Source organism: Procambarus clarkii, chromosome 12 (assembly GCF_040958095.1).
Source record: "Procambarus clarkii isolate CNS0578487 chromosome 12, FALCON_Pclarkii_2.0, whole genome shotgun sequence".
NCBI classification, from domain to species: domain Eukaryota; kingdom Metazoa; phylum Arthropoda; class Malacostraca; order Decapoda; family Cambaridae; genus Procambarus; species Procambarus clarkii.
Window position 1 is genome coordinate 9,669,146 of NC_091161.1, and position 23,139 is coordinate 9,692,284.

At 39.6% G+C, this 23,139-nt stretch overlaps 1 protein-coding gene across 1 annotated transcript in view; it reads left to right on the top strand.

The window, feature by feature from the left end:
• LOC123772917 (irregular chiasm C-roughest protein) overlaps positions 1-23,139 on the top strand; it is a gene marked incomplete at its 5' end in the record, with an annotated part of 93,462 nt that overhangs the window by 32,767 nt on the left and 37,556 nt on the right. The window contains 1 exon segment of the mRNA XM_069323222.1: positions 7,920-8,036. Coding sequence (XP_069179323.1) covers positions 7,920-8,036 — 117 coding nt within the window.

The window sequence follows — 23,139 nt, forward strand, 5'->3', positions numbered from 1 at the left end:
AAGAATCGTTTTTTCATCCAAGTACACATTTTACTGTTGCGTTAAACAGAGGCTACAGTTAAGGAATTGCGCCCAGTAAATCCTCCCCGGCCAGGATACGAACCCATGACATAGCGCTCGCGGAACGCCAGGCGAGTGTCTTACCACTACACCACGGAGACTGCATATTATTTGTAACTCATCTTGTATGTATGTACATTTACCTGAATATACATTTATTAATATATATTTAGATCTTAGTATCATCTGATCATGTGGTTTGTAATAGTCTCATTGATGTATATTCTCCAACAAATATTTTTTCTCATCTTGTATTTTTTTTTTCTTGCTATGTAACTTTTATCATTTTTATAAATTTTGCAAGTATTTACCTCCTTCAAATTTTCTTAGATTAAGGACCTGCCCGAAACGCTGCGCGTACTAGTGGCTTTACAAGAATGTAAATACTATGCTATGTATCCTCACAATCCCAATGTACCTTCTTGTATATATATAAATAAATAAATAAATAAATAAATAAATAAATAAATAAATAAATAAATAAATAAATAAATAAATAAATAAATAACTAAATAACAAAAAAGGTTGGCCCCAAAATAGAACCTTGCGGTACCCCACTCACACCATTTCTTCAGGTTCATTTCTATTTAGGATAAGCCTTTGCTCTCTTTATTTTAAACATTATTTTATCAGTTCTAGTATGCAACCCTTTTTTCCATGTGCTTGTAATTTGCTTGCTAGTCTCTCAAGTGGTACCTTATCAAAACCTTTAGTGGTCTTTAGGGGCCAGATCCACGAAGCAGTTACGCAAGCAGTTACGAACCTGTCCATCTTTTCTCAATCTTTGGCGGCTTTGTTTACAATTTTTTCCATGTGCTTGTAATTTGCTTGCTAGTCTCTCAAGTGGTACCTTATCAAAACCTTTAGTGGTCTTCAGGGGCCAGATCCACGAAGCAGTTACGCAAGCAGTTACGAACCTGTCCATCTTTTCTCAATCTTTGGCGGCTTTGTTTACAATTTTTTCCATGTGCTTGTAATTTGCTTGCTAGTCTCTCATGTGGTACCTTATCAAAACCTTTAGTGGTCTTTAGGGGCCAGATTCACGAAGCAGTTACGCAAGCAGTTACGAACCTGTCCATCTTTTCTCAATCTTTGGCGGCTTTGTTTACAATTATTAAACAGTTAATGAGCTCGGAAGCACCAGGAGGCTGTTTATAACAATAACAACAGTTGATTGGCAAGTTTTTATGCTTGTAAACTGTTTAATAAATGTAACCAAAGCCGTCAAAGATTGAGGAAAGATGTTCACGTTCGTAAGTGCTTGCGTAACTGCTTCGTGAATCTGGCCCCAGGTGCAACTGCTTTGTGAATCTGGCCCCAGGTGTAACTGCTTTGTGAATCTGGCCCCAGGTTCGTAAGTGCTTCCTTAACTGCTTTGTGAATCTGGCCCTAGGTTCGTAAGGGCTTGCGTAACTGCTTTGTGAATCTGGCCCTAGGTTCGTAAGGGCTTGCGTAACTGCTTTGTGAATCTGGCCCCAGGTTCGTAAGTGCTTGCGTAACTGCTTTGTGAATCTGGCCCTAGGTTCGTAAGGGCTTGCGTAACTGCTTTGTGAATCTGGCCCCAGGTTCGTAAGTGCTTGCGTAACTGCTTTGTGAATCTGGCCCTAGGTTCGTAAGGGCTTGCGTAACTGCTTTGTGAATCTGGCCCCAGGTTCGTAAGTGCTTGCGTAACTACTTTGTGAATCTGGCCCTAGGTTCGTAAGTGCTTGCGTAACTGCTTTGTGAATCTGGCCCTAGGTTCGTAAGGGCTTGCGTAACTGCTTTGTGAATCTGGCCCCAGGTTCGTAAGTGCTTGCGTAACTGCTTTGTGAATCTGGCCCTAGGTTCGTAAGTGCTTGCGTAACTACTTTGTGAATCTGGCCCCAGGTTCGTAAGTGCTTGCGTAACTGCTTTGTGAATCTGGCCCCAGGTTCGTAAGTGCTTGCGTAACTGCTTCGTTAATCCGGGTCCTGTACTCTATCTACTGGGAGCCGTCTATCATAATACAGTAACTGGTTACTGCTTCCAAAAATGTGAGCAGGTCCAGCTCCCCCAAGTCATTTGGAGGAGTGTTCATGTCTGCTACCCTGCTCTCTATCCACAGTCCTAAGATGTGTGCATTCTTAGATAATATCTTTACAGCTTTCATTCGGGCTCTGTGAAAGTAGCAAGCGGTCAGTATGCCGACTGCTTCATACTTTTTAGATGTGCATTATCCTGGCTGTGCTTATGTGGCTTTTGGATATGCGATAATTTTTTGATTATCTCAGATTATCTCAGATTACCTCCTCTTCCCTGAGGATGGGCTCAGAGCAGAGGAGGGAGGAGCAGAGGCTTCTCTGCTCATCCTGCTAATATTGAGTTCTTTTTCAGCCAAGCTGCTGTGAATAACTTTGGGGTATTGGGAGATTTCTCAGAAATGTAGCATTAAATGTAATGAAATACCTTTTAATGGTAACTTACTATTGTTTGCAGGGTTTTCTGCATTTGATATCTATTTTAAGCAGTGGTTTGTATTAGTTCATCTGGACTTTCTGGTCAGTTTCCTCTGTTTTTTGGATCGATCTCTTGAGTTTTATGCTCTCCCCATCTGGCAAAAACAATCAGATATCTGATCGTTGACCAGACCACACACGGGGGCCTCGTAGCCTGGTGGATAGCGCGCAGGACTCCTAATTCTGTGGCGCGGGTTCGATTCCGCACGAGGCAGAAACAAATGGGCAAAGTTTCTTTCACCCTGAATGCCCCTGTTATCTAGTAGTAAATAGGTACCTGGGAGTTAGTCAGCTGTCACGGGCTGCTTCCTGGGGGTGTGTGTGTGTGGTGAGGGAAAAAAGTAGTTAGTAAACAGTTGATTGACAGTTGAGAGGCGGGCCGAAAGAGCAAAGCTCAACCCCCGCAAAAACACAACTAAGTGAATCCTAGAAAGTGAAGGGACGACGACGTTTCGGTCCATCCAGGTCCATTCTGAAGTCGATTGTGTAGGCGATGAGTCAGATTCCAGTCTTGGTTCCTGGTGGGTCAGTAAGAGTATCAAAGGCCTATGATCTTAAGTATGATCTTAAGACTTAGCAGTACCACTGAGCAAGCCTGGGGGAGCTACTGAAGGGCCTATCGGCTACTGTAACTTCATTACATTTAATGCTTAATTTGTACTGCACACTTCAGCCCGGAGGAACTGTCCTTATAGTAGTTATGAAGACTACTGCTTGCTTTAGGTTAGAAATGGTGAGAAAAGCACTTTCTTTAGCAGCACACTAAGTTCTATTTTGCCTGTGCTTCATGGTGGATTTTTCTTCCTCTGGGGTTTAGTTATTTATATACATATAAATATATACATATATATACAGTATATATAATATATATATATACATATATATATATATATATATATATATATATATATATATATATATATATATATATATATGTCGTACCTACTAGCCAGAACGCATTTCTCAGCCTACTATGCAAGGCCCGATTTGCCTAATAAGCCAAGTTTTACTGAATTAATATATTTTCTCTATTTTTTTTCTTATGAAATGATAAAGCTACCCATTTCATTATGTATGAGGTCAATTTTTGTTTTATTGGAGTTAAAATTAACGTAGATATATGACCGAACCTAACCAACCCTACCTAACCTAACCTAACCTATTTTTATAGGTTAGGTTAGGTTAGGTAGCCGAAAAAGTTAGGTTAGGTTAGGTAGGTTAGGTAGTCGAAAAAACATTAATTAATGAAAACTTGGCTTATTAGGCAAATCAGGCCTTGCATAGTAGGCTGAGAAGTGCGTTCTGGCTACTAGGTACGACATATATATATATATATATATATATATATATATATATATATATATATATATATATATATATATATATATATATATATATATATATATATATATTATATATATATATATATATATATATATATATATATATATATACAGCCACCAGCACAACCCGTTCTCGCAAATTTAATAAGTCAATATTGACTTATTAAATATGTGCATAGGTGACATACTTAACATAATAGTTTCCCTTGAAAAGCTTCATAGAAAACACCGACCTTACCTAACCTACTTAGTATGTTAAGATAAGCATCTTATTGCTTCGTAATTACAAATATTACCTAACCTATACCTATAATAGGTTAAGTAACAATTGTAATTACGAAGCTATAAGATGCTTATTTTAACATACTAAGTAGGTTAGGTAAGGTCGGTGTTTTCTATGAAGCTTTTCAAGGGAAACTATTATGTTTAGTATGTCACCTATGCACGCAACTAATAAGTCAATATTGACTTATTAAATTTGCGAGAACGGGTTGACCAGCACGCATAGCGTTTCTGGCAAGTCCTTAATCCTAATATTCCCTGGAATACGACCCTGCCAAATCGTTTAACAACCAGGTGCCCATTTACTGCTGGGTGAACACAGGCTACAGTTAAGGATGGGTGCCCAGTACATTCCGTCTCATTGTTGCTAATTTGCATCTGGAAAGGATTTTTGAGTATATATAATAAACTTTTCTAGAATGGATTGAATATTCTCCAGTATATCTCTTGTATCAGTATGACTGCCCGGGACATTTGGAAAAGCTCTGGGCTGTGCTTATGTGAAATGACAACCTACTCTGTACAAGGTCCTGACAAGAGGTCAATAGGCACATTGTAAGGTACTCCGTATCATCCGTAAATGCTAACTCTTTAAGACATAACTGTAACATGCTCGTGTCCGAAGTTAGACACAAATGCAACAAAATTATTAAGGATGGTAACAGAGTCCATTTCATGTGGTCTCCATCTCATGTTGGCCTCCGAATGCATGATAGAGCTGATAAGTTAGCCAAAGAATCTGCCTTTAAAGGAGCCGTTGAGTGTAACCTTGGATTGTCAATGGGCAATCTGAGAGCAGCAGTACACCGAGAACTTCAACAAGATCTTGTAGATCTGAGGCAAAGTGAAATTGACACCAGTAATTCCATCTATCATCATACTATCATGCAAGAGGAGCCACACATCTATCATCATACTATCATGCAAGAGGAGCCACACATCTATCATCATACTATCATGCAAGAGGAGCCACACATCTATCATCATACCATCATGCAAGAGGAGCCACACATCTATCATCATACTATCATGCAAGAGGAGCCACACATCTATCATCATACTATCATGCAAGAGGAGCCACACATCTATCATCATACTACCATGCAAGAGGAGCCACACATCTATCATCATACTATCATGCAAGAGGAGCCACACATCTATCATCATACTATCATGCAAGAGGAGCCACACATCTATCATCATACTATCATGCAAGAGGAGTCACACATCTATCATCATACTATCATGCAAGAGGAGCCACACATCTATGGATCATCCAATAAAATCAGCAGACGTCTAGATGTTACTACTGCTCGGCTTAGACTCGGACTAAAAACATATGTACTCTAAGCTCGATGGTTTCCAAAGGTCGTACATAGTTATAGTGCATTTGTGAGGCTGTTCCACAATCTAGGCTCCTTTATTTGCATGGCATTTCTCTACGCAACCCGTTCTCGCAAATTCGTAAAGTCAATATTGACTTATTAACTACGTGCATAGGTGATATACTAAACATAATAGATACCCTTAAAAAGATTCATAGAAAACACCGACCTTACCTAACCTTGTTAGTATCTTAAGATAAGCATCTTATTGCTTCGTAATTACAATTATTACTTAACCTATACCTATTATAGGTTAGGTAATAATTGTAATTACGAAGCAATAAGATGCTTATCTTAACATACTAAGTAGGTTTGGTAAGGTCGGTGTTTTCTATGAAGCTTTTCAAGGGAAACTATTATGTTAAGTATGTCACCTATGCACATATTTAATAAGTCAATATTGACTTATTAAATTTGCGAGAACGGGTTGCTCTACGAGACTATAAAAGTCATCAGACAAAGCTTAACTAACCAGTCACCCATTTGCTATTTATGCTTCAGTTAGTGAAAAAATATATGCACAGCATGAGAAATCTATTCATATTGGAATTGATTCCAAAATTAAATACAGTATATGAGAACACACAGCTCACACAGAAATTACAATAGCGTGATGCATCAAATGAACAAATCCACAAGGGCCGTGACGAGGATTCGAACAGCAGCAGCTGGTCATTAAGCAACCCGTCCTCGACTCAAGTCCATTCCATCCAGCGGTCAACCCCACAGACGCATTCATAAATTTTAACATGCTGTTCATTCAAAAAGGGAGTTTTCTCAAGTATAAATTAATATTATAATATATTAGCATATTGTGTATATATAGGCATAGGATAGGTTAGGTTAGGTGTTTAGATTCTGTTGGTGATTATTGGTATTTGTAGTACGTGGGTGAAGCATTTATAGCGTTGGGGTTCGAACACAAGTCGTCAGTGAAGCACTTGTTCCGGATATGTTCGAACGTCAGCAGTTGTGAGTCAGCCCGTCCTCCAAACAAAGATCCAAAAGTGATTCCATGCACCCGCCAAACCCCCTCTTTATGAATGAAAAACGGTTTACACACGACTCACAACTGATTTCGTTCGAACACTTCCAGAACAAGTGCTTCACTGACGAGTTTTGTTCGAACCACTACGCTATAAATGCTTCACCCACGTACTACAAATACAAATAATCGCCAACCGAACCTAAACACCTAACCTAACCTAACCTAACCTAACCTAACCTAACCTATGCCTATATATGCACAATATGCTAATATATTATAATATTAATTTATATTTGAGAAAATTTTTGTTCTGAATGAACAGCAAGTTAAAATTTATGAATGCGTCTGTGGGGTCGACCGCTGGATGTAATGGACTAGAGTCGAGGACGGGTTGTGTGAGTCGTGTGTAAACCGCTTTTCATTCATAAACAGGGGGTTTGGTGGGTGCATGGAATCACTTTTGGATCTTTGTTTGCAGGACGGGCTGTCATTAAGGCAGCTTCTGGGATGCTCTCGGACGTAGGTTCGAATCCTAGTCACGGCCCTTGTGGATTTGTTCATTTGATGCACACACATACAGGTTCACAAAAATTTCCATGGCATTTTTTTTTTTTTTTTTTTTTTTTTTGAGATATATACAAGAGTTGTTACATTCTTGTAGAGCCACTAGTACGCGTAGCGTTTCGGGCAAGTCCTTAATCCTATGGTCCCTGGAATACGATCCCCTGCCGCGAAGAATCGTTTTTTCAACCAAGTACACATTTTACTGTTGCGTTAAACAGAGGCTACAGTTAAGGAATTGCGCCCAGTAAATCCTCCCCGGCCAGGATACGAACCCATGACATAGCGCTCGCGGAACGCCAGGCGAGTGTCTTACCACTACACCACGGAGACTGTAAATAACTGGTTTTAATCATTAATAACTGGTTAATAATTTAATAACTGGTTTAGAAGTACAGTTGAATGATAACAGGTTTAAACAAAACGTTGCATGCTCAGATCTTAGCTATAACTGTGGGAGAACATATTTACATTGTCAGTCCAGGGGCCAGATTCACGAAAGCACTTACGCAAACACTTACGAACGTGTACATCTTTCCTCAATCTTTGACGGCTTTAGTGACATTTATTAAACAGTGTACAAGCATGAAAACTTGCCAATCAACTGTTGTTATTGTTATAAACAGCCTCCTGGTGCTTCGGAGCTCATTAACTGTTTAATAATTGGAAACAAAGCCCTCAAAGATTGAGAAAAGATGTACAGGTTCGTAAGTGTTTGCGTAAGTGCTTTCGTGAATCTGGCCCCTGGTGAGTTACCCCCCTCCCTCCCCCCCCCCCCCACCAGGACATGTAAACAAGCCCCCACTACAGCGTGTCCCTCCCTCAGCAGAACCTGTGTCCATGTCCACTGTGATTGGCATCGTGATCGCTTGTCTCGTCGTCCTTGTGTTGGTAACACTGATTGTCCTGTACGCATTCAAGACTGAAAAATGGTGCTTCTCTCGTAAGTAAAGCCTAACATTTCATATAATATACAGATTAGTCAGCCAGTTTAGGTAACTTTTACATTGAAGTTTGTTCACTGCATTGACTTATATATTTTTGTAATTTAATATTTGCTTAACTGCATTAGTGTCATATATATATGCAGGCAGTTGTCATATATATATGCAGGAATATATGCATATATATATGCATATATTCCAACAGTTGATTGTCATATATATAGTTTTGCTTTTGTGATCAATGTTGCAAAATTTTATACTTTTAAGTTTTGCATTTCCTACATGTATTGTACATATATTTCTACAAGGGAAACATTTTCCTAGTGCTTGTATGGCATGAATTACCTAAGTACTGTACTGTAGTTCACATTAGAATTCCTTTTTTAACCTTTATCATTAAATATAATTAAATTACTTATAAGGGGGTAAATTTCCTTTAAAGATTTGATCAAACTTTCCTCACTCTTCCTGTCATACATGACATGTCACGGCTTCACTACACTATGCAGGGGTTTCGTCGTCTTGGCGGAGGTGGCGAAAATCTCCGAAAATAAGTTGTTCAGGTGAAGAAATGAAAGTTGCCATTGTGTTTAGCTTTCAGTTATTATTTTCTCTGTCTCTCTCTCTCTCTCCTTGGCTCTAGCAGCCACCACCGCCACCCACTTGAGACCTCTGCACTGTGTGTACCTGCTGTCTCTCTCTCTCTCTCCTTGGCTCTAGCAGCCACCACCGCCACCCACTTGAGACCTCTGCACTGTGTGTGCCTGCTGCTTTGTATATAACACATTATTCTCATGGCAAACATGCACAGCATGAGTTCTTTTAGGATTGAAAGGATTAAAGAATATTGTGTTGGAAGTACAGTACTGTATATCAATAGGCTCTTCTGTTTAAATGGGGATATATTTTTTATTTTTGTTTATTATTTATATATATACATTAATTTTATATATAATTATATATATATATATATATATATATATATATATATATATATATATATATATATAATTCATATATATATATATATATGAATTTATATATTATATATTCATATATATGAATACAAGTATATTTTGGTAGCAGTCTTTCCTGTAGACATATATTATTAAATATGACCGAAAAAGTAAGATTAATAATTCTAACACGAATTTTCTCAATCTTTCGTACATTTCTTTTCACTGTTGGAGGTAATTCAAAAATCAATTCTCCAAAATTCATTTTTATTTCTAGTCTGACGCGACACTTGAGCGCGTTTCGTAAAACTTATTACATTTTCAAAGACTTTAGTTAATCACATACACAACTGAATAGAACTTACACATCTCCGATTTTGTTTATATCTACATTTGAGTGAGGTGGATGGGGTGAGGTGGTATTTAATAAGGTATTAATTTCATCAACACAAGCCAGAACATGAAACAATGGGTATTGAATAGAAGTGATTGTAGAAAGCCTATTGGTCCATATTTCTTGATGCTTCTATATTGGAGCGGAGCCTTGAGGTGGGTAGAATATAGTTGTGCATTAATTGGCTGTTGATTGCTGGTGTTGACTTCTTGATGTGTAGTGCCTCGCAAACGTCAAGCCGCCTGCTATCTGCTATTGCGAGGCACTACACATCAAGAAGTCAACACCAGCAATCAACAGCCAATTATTGCACAACTATATTCTACCCACATCAAGACTCCGCTCCAATATAGAAGCATCGAGAAATATGGACCAATAGGCTTTCCGCAATCACTTCTATTCAATACCCATTGTTTCATGTTCTGGCTTGTGTTGATGAAATTAATACCTTATTAAATACCACCTCACCCCATCCACCTCACTCAAATGTAGATATAAACAAAATCGGAGATGTGTAAGTTCTATTCAGTTGTGTATGTGATTAACTAAAGTCTTTGAAAATGTAATAAGTTTTACGAAACGTGCTCAAGTGTCGCGTCAGACTAGAAATAAAAATGAATTTTGGAGAATTGATTTTTGAATTACCTCCAACAGTGAAAAGAAATGTACGAAAGATTGAGAAAATTCGTGTTAGAATTATTAATCTTACTTTTTCGGTCATATTTAATAATATATATGAATACAGTATATTAAATTCATATATATATATATATATATGAATTTTACGCTAAAATGAGGATGTTCGTCTTTTACCTCTGAGTTATTGTCAACTAAATTTTTTTATAGAATTCAGCTAGTTCATTTCATGCATTTAAGTTGGTATATATAAGAGGATAAAGTTTAAAGTTTCCATTGATAAAACCTAATATGATACTTGTTAATTTTTTGTTGCTCCATTTGAATGTTGTATGAACTTGTATGTATGAGTGTTGCATTGTATTGAACTTAGTATGTATGAATGTTGCATTGTATTGAACTTAGTATGTATGAATGTTGCATTGTATTGAACTTAGTATGTATGAATGTTGCATTGTATTGAACTTAGTATGCCTGAGATCCATATATGATCATCCTGTTATGCATGCACACATTTGTACTCCGAGAATGTCATTAACTACCTTACACAATAATATTTTCAACATCATGGCTGCTTATGCTACAAAAATTCATAGTGTAAGAAATAACCTTCAATTTCTTTATGCTGAATGCTACTGACATTATGAAATTAAGTTTATGTGGTGTCTTATAAATAGATTTTATGCAGATATTGAGGTGAAAGAGCAAAAAATATATATATTGTATTATTGTGTGAGGGTAATATAGAGGGGGGGGGAGGATTAGACCTTTTGGAACAGCACACTCTGGAAGCTTTTGTTCCAATAGTATAAAAAAAGCAGATATAAAAAGTGGTATAAAAGGTGATATAAAAGGAATGATTTGTTTCACATTTTGTATTAAATAGAAAAAAAATAGAAAAAGGATATAAAAGGAATGATTTGTTTCACATTTTGTATTAAATACCCCAAAAAAGGTGGTGGTTCCAAACTTAATATCAGGCTATACGTGATCCTTAAGCAGCCTATGTGATGCAGCAGTAACCCTCGGATCATGCCAGGCCTCCCTGGCCCAGTCTGAACTATGAGATGCCAAGACCCCGCCCAAATTCACGAAGCAGTTACGCAAGCACTTACGAACCTGGGGCCCAGATTCACGAAGCAGTTACGCAAGCACTTACGAACGTGTACATCTTTCCTCAATCTTTGACGGCTTTGGTTACATTTATTAAACAGTTTACAAGCATGAAAACTTGCCAATCAACTGTTGTTATTGTTATAAACAGCCTCCTGGTGCTTCGGAACTCATTAACTTTAATAATTGTAAACAAAGCCGCCAAAGATTGAGAAAAGATGTACAGGTTCGTAAGTGCTTGCGTAACTGCTTCGTGAATCTGGCCCCAGGTTTTGGCTCTTGCCACAAGATAAAGAATATGGAGCAGAGATCTTCCCAAAACTGAAAAGTCTGAGGTTAGGTGCAACCAAACAGCTGAAACTGAAACTTGAAACACTTGAAACAACGAACTGAAAATGAGAAACAAATTAAGAACAATGAACAGCTTGTTCGTGGGTGAAGAACACCAACCAAGGGAGCCGAGCGGACAGCACGCTGGACTTGTGATCCTGTGGTCCTGGGTTCGATCCCAGGCGCCGGCGAGAAACATTGGGCAGAGTTTCTTTCACCCTATGCCCCTGTTACCTAGCAGTAAAATAGGTACCTGGGTGTTAGTCAGCTGTCACGGGCTGCTTCCTGGGGGTGGAGGGCTGGTCAAGGACCGGGCCGCGGGGACACTAAAAAGCCCCGAAATCATCTCAAGATAACCTTAAGGGTCCCAGTCATCACCAGATGGCAGCTTAAGTTACCCAAGTCCTGGCTTGCAACCTTCCTTACAACAAAAGCTAAAAATGGCATCATTGATCAGTCTATTTCCTCTAAGAACTTCACCTGTTTGAGCAAGCCCTTGAGCTACTTCCTGTTGGGATCTTATCCCCTCTGGGACATGTTTATTAATTTTTTATTGATTTATTTATTAACGAGAAGGTACAATGGGTTTGTGAGATTACATAATATTAGTTCATTTATTATGCACCCCATACCCATCTTGTGGGCGGTAGTGGAAAGGGTTACAGAGGCACATAATGGGTTCAGGGACTGAACCCCACAATTCATTTAGCTGAGGAAGTTACAGTCTTGATGAGCTAGTTACAAAAAGCAATATTATTGGTATATTTATTTTTTTGCAAAGCCACTAAAATGCATAGCATTTCAGGCATGTAAGATTATATTAAATGAGATGACAAAAATGTCCAACATGATTCCACAAGAAATGAGGCATAAGTAATTCTAGGAAGTTATAAATAAGCCAGAAATTAATTAGATAAAATCTACATTAATGGTTCATGGAATCCTACTAATAGCATGGCTACAAAAGCATACACTATAAAAAAAAATTGAGATATATAGAAGAGTTGTTACATTCTTGTAGAGCCACTAGTACGCGTAGCGTTTCGGGCAAGTCCTTAATCCTATGGTCCCTGGAATACGATCCCCTGCCGCGAAGAATCGTTTTTTCATCCAAGTACACATTTTACTGTTGCGTTAAACAGAGGCTACAGTTAAGGAATTGCGCCCAGTAAATCCTCCCCGGCCAGGATACGAACCCATGACAAAGCGCTCGCGGAACGCCAGGCGAGTGTCTTACCACTACACCACAGAGACTGTTAAATTATAAATAATGTCTTTCAAACTGGAAATGGAGCACATACAGTATTGAGACTTATGCCTCCTCAATGCAAGCAGAGCTAACTGTCACTGTTATGGCATTAAGATTCCTTGAAAAGAAACACACAAGCAGCAGTGATCTGCAACATTTCAAAAGCAGAACTACAAAGCCTTAGGAAACTACAGGACGAAAACCAAGTAATAGTTATACTCTCTTGATTCGCTGAAATCAAGAGAGCTGTGAAAGTACTAACCAATCAGGGAAGGATTATCAAGTTCCTGTAACTCCCCTTTCCCCCTGCTGGAATCTGTGGAAATGAACAAGCAGATGTGCAGTCTGCTGACAACACTGAAGGAAATCATAGGAAATCCCAACAGGGGCCTCGTAGTCTGGTGGATAGCGCGCCGGACTCGTAATTCTGTGGCGCGGGTTCGATTCCCGCACGAGGCAGAAACAAATGGGCAAAGTTTCTTCCACCCTGAATGCCCTTGTTACCTAGCAGTAAAATAGGTACCTGGGTGTTAGTCAGCTGTCACGGGCTGCTTCCTGGGGGTGGAGGCCTGGTCGAGGACCGGGCCGCGGGGACACTAAAGCCCCGAAATCATCTCAAGATAACTCAAGATACTGAATATTTCATATCCAAGAGTCTTCTACAAGTTAAGGGTATCAGTATGCCTGATACCTTCTACAAGGTATCAGGCAATATCACTGTGACAAGGAAATTGAGGAAAGGAGGAGATCAGGTGAACAAATCGATAAATCTGTATGCTGGTACAACATGGTTGTAGCTGGCCCTTCCAATCATTATGAACGAAAGGAAAGGTGGCCACAGGATAGAGTTAGTAATAACAAGAATTCGTCTTGGATACAAGACGAATATGAATTTGTGGAGATTTAGAATTTTTTGAATTTTTTGAATTTAGAAAAATGAATTTGTGGAGATTTGGGATGGCAAGAGCAGCTAGGCAGTAGAGCTGCAGAAACTGTCGCAGGAGTGACAGTCACCAATATTGACCACTACCAGAGAATGTGTGTGTGTCCATCTAAGAGGCATCTTCTTGAGATTATCTTGAGATGATTTCGGGGCTTTTTTTTTTTTAGTGTCCCCACGGCCCGGTCCTCGACCAGGCCTCCACTCCCAGGAAGCAGCCTGTGACAGCTGACTAACACCCAGGTACCTATTTTACTGCTAGGTAACAGGGGGCATAGGGTGAAAGAAACTGTGCCCATTGTTGCTCGCCGGCGCCTGGGATCGAACCCAGGACCACAAGTCCAGCGTGCTGTCCGCTTGGCCGACTGGCTCCCATTTGTACACATTAGAAATGTGTACAAATAAGTCCAACATTGTTGAGTTTTGAAAATATTCATTGCCAACTCAAGATAATGTTCTTGAAAAAATTACCCAACTTTACACCCTCATGATACAGCGCTTCCTCCTATTTTGGTGGTACTTATCTTGAGGTTATCTTGAGATGATTTCGGGGCTTTAGTGTCCCCGCGGCCCGGTCCTCGACCAGGCCTCCACCCCCAGGAAGCAGCCCGTGACAGCTGACTAACTCCCAGGTACCTATTTACTGCTAGGTAACAGGGGCATTCAGGGTGAAAGAAACTTTGCCCATTTGTTTCTGCCTCGTGCGGGAATCGAACCCGCGCCACAGAATTACGAGTCCTGCGCGCTATCCACCAGGCTACCAGGCCCCTACTTATAGGAAGGATGATGACCATAGTACATATACTGACATACAAAACAATTAGAAAGTAGAAATTGGTACTATTGAATTTGTACAAAGCGGAAAATGATTTTGTATTTATACTGTATTACAAAAACAAACTAGACTAACCTAACCTAACCATCCTATACACGCTATCTTAGGCCTAATATAATACGTTTGAGTGCTATATTAGGCCTAGGAATATTAAGTTTGTTTTTTAGCTTCATTTTTTAACTTTAAAGTGAATAGTGCAAAACTCTACTATCTAATTGCTTAGTATGTCAATATTTGTACTATGATCCACATAGTTATAAAAAGTACTATCTAAGCAGGAGAATGAGTTGCAAGTTTAGGTGTTGGTAAATATTAACTTCTTGTTTGAGGAGCTGTTCACTTGAGACAGTTAAGCAAGTCCCAGCTGTGTCTGGGTACAAGTGAGAGGATGAACAACCCAGCGGGTTTTCTTCCTATTGGGGAGTGTTGTACATGCTGCTATGGTTAATTTTTCACTCAACAGGATAAGTAGTACTGCCCAATAAACTCACCCTTCAGGGTGGGGGTCAAATTTAAAAAGTTACAAAAATCCATGGCTATTCAACCTCCACCCATCATATATAAGAAATGTTTCCCAAACACAAGTGGAGGTATTCAAGCCACAACTGGATAAGTTGATGAAGGAAGTGTGGATTAATTAGGCTGTAATGGATATGTGGGCCTGAAGGCCACTCTCAGTAACAGCTTTACCCGTCAACTGCAGATAAACTACAGGGGCCAGATTCACGAAAGCACTTACGCAAGAACTTACGAATCTGAACATCTTTCCTCAATCTTTGGCGGCTTTGTTTACAATTATTAAACAGTTAATGAGCTCCGAAGCACCAGGAGACTGTTTATAACAATAACAACAGTTGATTGGCAAGTTTTCATGCTTGTAAACTGTTTAATAAATGTAACCAAAGCCGTCAAAGATTGAGGAAAGATGTACACGTTCGTAACTGGTTGCGTAAGTGCTTTCGTGAATCTGGCCCCAGATTATTGTCCTAGCTTCTAGTGAGCAAGCGTGGGCCTCGGAGGCCCGGGAGTTTGCCCAGGCAAGGCTCCCTGCTCCTGGCTACATTGTAGCTTTTAGACATAAAAGTATCAGAGATTCACTCACCAACCCGTCCTCTTAAAAATAACGTCACTTTTGGCTCGTATGCGAGGCACTATGGCCAGATTTGGAGGTAATTTGAAAGGAAATCGACTCGCAAAAGTGACGCACTGTTCCGTTTTCTGTTTGAGTCGTCCGGCTGCAACCCGTTCTCGCAAATTTAATAAGTCAATATTGACTTATTAAATATGTGCATAGGTGACATACTTAACATAATAGACACCCTTAAAAAGATTCATAGAAAACACCGACCTTACCTAACCTTGTTAGTATCTTAAGATAAGCATCTTATTGCTTCGTAATTACAATTATTGTCCTAACCTATAATAGGTATAGGTTAAGTAATAATTGTAATTACGAAGCAATAAGATGCTTATCTTAAGATACTAACAAGGTTAGGTAAGGTCGGTGTTTTCTATGAATCTTTTTAGGGGTATCTATTATGTTAAGTATATCACCTATGCACGTAGTTAATAAGTCAATATTGACTTTACGAATTTGCGAGAACGGGTTGCCGGCTTACTCGGTAAGGTTAGAATACATGACTTTCAATTCACGTTTTTCATGACGTTTTGGAACTTTATGAGAATTTCCTGCCCACCTAACCTATCAGAGGACCCTTAACACACTGTTGTTGAAAAAAAAAATCCCAAATTTATTTTAATTTTTTTTAATTTTCAAATTACGTCCATATTCGGCCATACGGACAAACGGCCAAATGCGACGTTCTTTTTAAGAGGACAGGTTGCACTGTCACAAGATTATTCTCTCCTGCTTGGACTACAGTATTTCACAAAGACACTCATTCACATTTCAAAATACCGTAGGTCATTTTTTTCCCTCCTTCATAAAGCTAGGTTAATTATTTTTCTTTATGGCAAAGCATTTCCTCTTTAGTTTCGACAGTGTAGCATCATGGGGGTCATCTTCAGAAACTAAAAATTCATGATGGATTTCAGGATGATAACTCTAGAATTTCTGCCGACGATGAATCAATAACGTGGCTGAAGAAATGGTGATCAAACCACAACTTAGAAGATGGAGAAGCGACGATGTTTCGGTCCATCATGGACCATTATCGAGTCATGTGATGATTGACGCGATAATGGTCAAGAACGGACCGAAACGTGATTACTTCTTCATCCTCTGAGTTGTGGTTTGGTTCTCAAGAATTTCTCTTTCCATTACTTAAACGTTAGAATAATTATTTATGATTATAAAAGGTAATTTTCTATCAAAATATGGTCATGTATGGAGCAAAGATTTTGCCAGTTATTGCATTTAATTTCTCTAAATTTTGTTCTTACTTTCCTCTCTCTCTCCTCCTTCATTGCTCTTCTCTCTCTCTCCTTTCCTCATCTCTAAGTTCCTACCTTCTCTTTCCTATAATTAGCACACTTTATTTGATGAAAAACAAACCTTATGAAAGTAATCTACTGAATCGAAAGTTATTTTACTCCCTTTACCCGAATTGGTTTTCTTCTGTGTGTTAGTCTATAATATCATAATTAGGAATGCCTTGGGTATGTTAACTCCTAATGCAAGTGTTTTTCTTTTCCTTTAATAGGTTTCTCGCTGTCTGCCTACCCAGCTTTTTACTCTTAGTTGCTGACCAGTTTAGGTGCCATGATGCTCACATTGGGGAATTCCAACTTAAAAAAAAATATTTCAATTAGAAATGCTGTTCTTCATGAACAGTATAACTTCATAACTGATGTCTTCTTTTGTTCATATTCTAGCTGCATTATATATATATGTCATGTATATTATTCCTTTCTGACACAGATAGACAACACATTGAATCTATATTTAACATATTTTAATCACTGTACTGGTAGGTCTAGTGATTTGCACCTGCATGATATGTCAAGGTTTAAACTTGTATTAGCCACCTGGCCATTCCTAACTTCACATTACAAATTGTAGTTAGGCCTTGCCAAATTAAAAATGTGCTGTAAATGGGTTATGTAATTTTGATTATGGATAGTCACCTTTCGAAAATGTTAATAATGATATGCAACAAGGTTTTAGCAACTTTTGCAAAAAAGTTTAAACAATTCATGGCTATTTAGCACATTGGATATTGTTAATTAGGCCTAATAGTGAGCATGAGATTAAAACGAAAATAAAAAATATATTGTATTGGTCGGTGCAGTCACATCACAATTGGTTGTATTGGTCGGTGCAGTCACATCACAATTGGTTGTATTGGTCGGTGCAGTCACATCACAATTGGTTGTATTGGTCGGTGCAGTTACATCACAATTGGTTGTATTGGTCGGTGCAGTCACATCACAATTGGTTGTATTGGTCGGTGCAGTTACATCACAATTGGTTGTATTGGTCGGTGCAGTCACATCACAATTGGTTGGTCTCAAGTTTGATTCCCGGGCCAAATTGAAACATTTGTGTACATTTCATTATACTGGAAGTCAGTGTATAATACTTGGTAGTCAGTGTATAATACTTGGTAGTCAGTGTATAATACCTGGTAGTCAGTGTATAATACTTGGTAGTCAGTGTATAATACCTGGTAGTCAGTGTATAATACTTGGTAGTCAGTGTATAATACCTGGTAGTCAGTGTATAATACCTGGTAGTCAGTGTATAATACTTGGTAGTCAGTGTATAATACCTGGTAGTCAGTGTATAATACCTGGTAGTCAGTGTATAATACTTGGTAGTCAGTATAATACCTGGAAGTCAGTGTATAATACCTGGTAGTCAGTGTATAATACTTGGTAGTCAGTATAATACCTGGAAGTCAGTGTATAATACTTGGTAGTCAGTGTATAATACTTGGTAGTCAGTGTATAATACTTGGTAGTCAGTGTATAATACTTGGTAGTCAGTGTATAATACCTGGTAGTCAGTGTATAATACCTGGTAGTCAGTGTATAATACTTGGTAGTCAGTGTATAATACTTGGTAGTCAGTGTATAATACCTGGTAGTCAGTGTATAATACTTGGTAGTCAGTGTATAATACTTGGTAGTCAGTGTATAATACCTGGTAGTCAGTGTATAATACTTGGTAGTCAGTGTATAATACCTGGTAGTCAGTGTATAATACCTGGTAGTCAGTGTATAATACTTGGTAGTCAGTGTATAATACCTGGTAGTCAGTGTATAATACCTGGTAGTCAGTGTATAATACTTGGTAGTCAGTGTATAATACCTGGTAGTCAGTGTATAATACTTGGTAGTCAGTGTATAATACTTGGTAGTCAGTGTATAATACTTGGTAGTCAGTGTATAATACCTGGTAGTCAGTGTATAATACTTGGTAGTCAGTGTATAATACTTGGTAGTCAGTGTATAATACCTGGTAGTCAGTGTATAATACTTGGTAGTCAGTGTATAATTCTTGGTAGTCAGTATAATACCTGGTAGTCAGTATAATACCTGGTAGACAGTATACTACCTGGTAGTCAGTATAATACCTGATAGTCAGTATAATACCTGGTAGTCAGTATAATACCTGGTAGTCAGTATAATACCTGGTAGTCAGTATAATACCTGGTAGACAGTATAATACCTGGTAGTCAGTATAATACCTGGTAGACAGTATACTACCTGGTAGTCAGTATAATACCTGATAGTCAGTATAATACCTGGTAGTGAGTATAATACCTGGTAGTCAGTATAATACCTGATAGTCAGTATAATACCTGGTAGTGAGTATAATACCTGGTAGTCAGTATAATACCTGGTAGACAGTATAATACCTGGTAGTCAGTATAATACCTGGTAGTGAGTATAATACCTGGTAGTCAGTATAATACCTGGTAGTCAGTATAATACCTGGTAGTGAGTATAATACCTGGTAGTCAGTATAATACCTGGTAGTCAGTATAATACCTAGTAGTCAGTATAATACCTGATAGTCAGTATAATACCTGGTAGTGAGTATAATACCTGGTAGTCAGTATAATACCTGGTAGTCAGTATAATACCTGATAGTCAGTATAATACCTGGTAGTGAGTATAATACCTGGTAGTCAGTATAATACCTGGTAGTCAGTATAATACCTAGTAGTCAGTATAATACCTGATAGTCAGTATAATACCTGGTAGTCAGTATAATACCTGGTAGTCAGTATACTACCTGGTAGACAGTATACTACCTGGTAGACAGTATAATACCTGGTAGTCAGTATACTACCTGGTAGACAGTATACTACCTGGTAGACAGTATACTACCTGGTAGACAGTATACTACCTGGTAGACAGTATACTACCTGGTAGACAGTATACTACATGGTAGACAGGCCTCTTTTCTGGGTTGCATCTTAGATAAGGTCAGTTGTTGGCTTCAGGGGTTACCTTACCTTGAGGTGCTTCCGGGGCTTAGCGTCCCCGCGGCCCGGTCCTCGACCAGGCCTCCTGGTTGCCGGAGGTGCCTAACAGGCTTCTTAGCACCAAATATTGGAAAAATCATCTATGCACATCAATGAATGCAGAGTACTGGAACCTTGATAGAACGAATTGCGATCAATATCCACCTTGTTACGTGGAACAGAATCCCCAGAAAAATAAGGCTGCCTAAATTGACCAACAAACTTGTTGTATTGTGTCAAGAAAACATTCTTGTGTCATTGATCAATGTCTTTCAATTCGTCCCATAGATTTCCTCTGTAACGTAACACAGGGTATTTATATTTTCCCCACTTGGAGCTGTAATAACTTAGAGGCTGGTCAAATTTAATAACATCTATAATATCATGAGATCATTTGTTTTTATTTTTTCACATCACTTTTTAAGTACTGAATTGCTAAACATACAACAAAGTTTGCTCTGAAAATCCTGTTATCACTTGGCTTTAAAATTTGCAACATTTTCATTCGTAGTAATGTTATAGTTCTTTCGTAAAATGATCGTTATAATAATAATACCTTTAATGTATCAACATAAATGCCATAGTTATTTAAGTATGTCATGTGCAGGTGATGAGTCACAATAACGTGGATAAAGCATGTTGACCAGACCACACACTAGAAGGTGAAGGGACGACGACGACGTTTCGGTCCGTCCTGGACCATTCTCAAGTTGGAGAATGTATGTCATGGTAACTTTCAAAGCCACGGATCCAGAGGGTTCTTGGAAGCAGGAATGAAGCATTGTGCATCTTGAATTAGTCAGCATCACTCCTACTCTGCATGATATATTAGTCCGCACCGTACAGATACTCCCTGTTTTGTGCTCTGTGCATCTAATAGTTACTATTCCTAACAGTTGCACATATCTGTAACCGAGACAAACCTGGAGAACATTATCAGGAACCTGCTCGGAAAAAAACAAATCTCACCAAATACGTAAAAGTGATCACGTAATGGAAATGCTTCACTGTGCAACTGATGCCTTCTTGGACCTGATGTATTGTACATATTGAAGCTAATACATTGCATGCATATTGTGCTAGAAGAGAGAACATACAAGATTATGTTGCCCCCAACTGTGTCATACACAATGCATCGCATGCGGACCCGGGATAGACAAGAACCTGGTTTAATCCAGTAGTGACCCTGCCCCATCAATATACCTAGAAAAATTTAATTCAATATTTTACCTCCTTCCTCAGATACTACTTTCCACATGTGATAGGGGGGGTAGAAATAGCCTAAGCTACTCTATCCCTTTGAGATGTATTTATTGCTTATCTCAATAAACATACTTGAACACATGTGATAGGTAGTTCATAATGAAAACAAAACAGATTTGTGAACTATATATATGAGGAATATTCCCGTTGCTCTAGGAGCCAAAGTGGGATCCATGCAGACCTCCAGCAAGGCGTCGCCGCTCCGGGCATATGACTTGGACCACAGCAGATTCTATTAGGATTAACCACAGATGTGAAGTTGAGAAGTTACCCAAGTGAAGATATTTGGAGATAGTAACAGAAAACGTGAAATTTAATAACACTACATTCTGTGACACACCAAGAATTCAGAAAGGCCCTTGCAGCTTATGCTACAATTTGACCAATGTTTGCCTGGTAAAATATTATGATGTGTTAAATAGCACCCAATTATAGACATTATAGACTGCTTGACAAAATGGTTGTTAATGAAAATAGAATCAAGGATAGACTATCTTTACAGGGAGACATCACTACTCTACAAGATCAGATGTCCAGTGACCAAATGATTTTAATTATATATTTTTTATAATACTATAGTATATTTACTCTGACAAAAAAGGTGTATCATCTAGCCAATACAGAAACCAATCTCTTTTCATTACCTTAAGTCAAGAATGAACAACTGTACTCTAATTCTCAGAACAGCATATGTATTTTTGTTAAACACCTTTTTCTGTGGGGAGCCCCTTCGCCTCCCTGGAGCTGTCGGACTGATATACGCTATGTTAGTCCGAGGCTTCAGTCAGTGGGGAGCCCCTTCGCCTCCCTGGAGCTGTCGGACTGATATACGCTATGTTAGTCCGGGGCTTCAGTCAGTGGGGAGCCCCTTCGCCTCCCTGGAGCTGTCGGACTGATATACGCTATGTTGGTCCGAGGCTTCAGTCAGTGGGGAGCCCCTTCGCCTCCCTGGAGCTGTCGGACTGATATACGCTATGTTAGTCCGAGGCTTCAGTCAGTGGGGAGCCCCTTCGCCTCCCTGGAGCTGTCGGACTGATATACGCTATGTTAGTCCGAGGCTTCAGTCAGTGGGGAGCCCCTTCGCCTCCCTGGAGCTGTCGGACTGATATACACTATACTAGTCCGAGGCTTCAGTCAGTGGGGAGCCCCTTCGCCTCCCTGGAGCTGTCGGACTGATATACGCTATGTTAGTCCGGGGCTTCAGTCAGTGGGGAGCCCCTTCGCCTCCCTGGAGCTGTCGGACTGATATACGCTATGTTAGTCCGGGGCTTCAGTCAGTGGGGAGCCCCTTCGCCTCCCTGGAGCTGTCGGACTGATATACGCTATACTAGTCCGAGGCTTCAGTCAGTGGGGAGCCCCTTCGCCTCCCTGGAGCTGTCGGACTGATATACGCTATACTAGTCCGAGGCTTCAGTCAGTGGGGAGCCCCTTCGCCTCCCTGGAGCTGTCGGACTGATATACGCTATGTTAGTCCGGGGCTTCAGTCAGTGGGGAGCCCCTTCGCCTCCCTGGAGCTGTCGGACTGATATACGCTATGTTAGTCCGGGGCTTCAGTCAGTGGGGAGCCCCTTCGCCTCCCTGGAGCTGTCGGACTGATATACGCTATGTTAGTCCGAGGCTTCAGTCAGTGGAGTTCTGCCTACTGGGGACCCCAAGCCAGAACATGGACCCCCTCAGAGAGGCTCAGGGAGCAATGGCCCTAGGAAAACCTTGTATATGGAGGTATTCCACCTGCCACTGACCGGGGTCAGGCGCCCAGTAAGGTAGGCATCTCAAGACAAACCGCACATGATAGAAAATTGTGAAAAACACAAGACTGAACAGAGAAACAGAACTGCCCAAAAGAAAGCAAAGCAAACGTCATTCACCGCCGCCGCGCTGCTTGTCTGCGCAGACAAGCAGCGCGGACCCTCCTGCCAGTTACTCGCACCTCAGTTCGCAACCCGTTCTC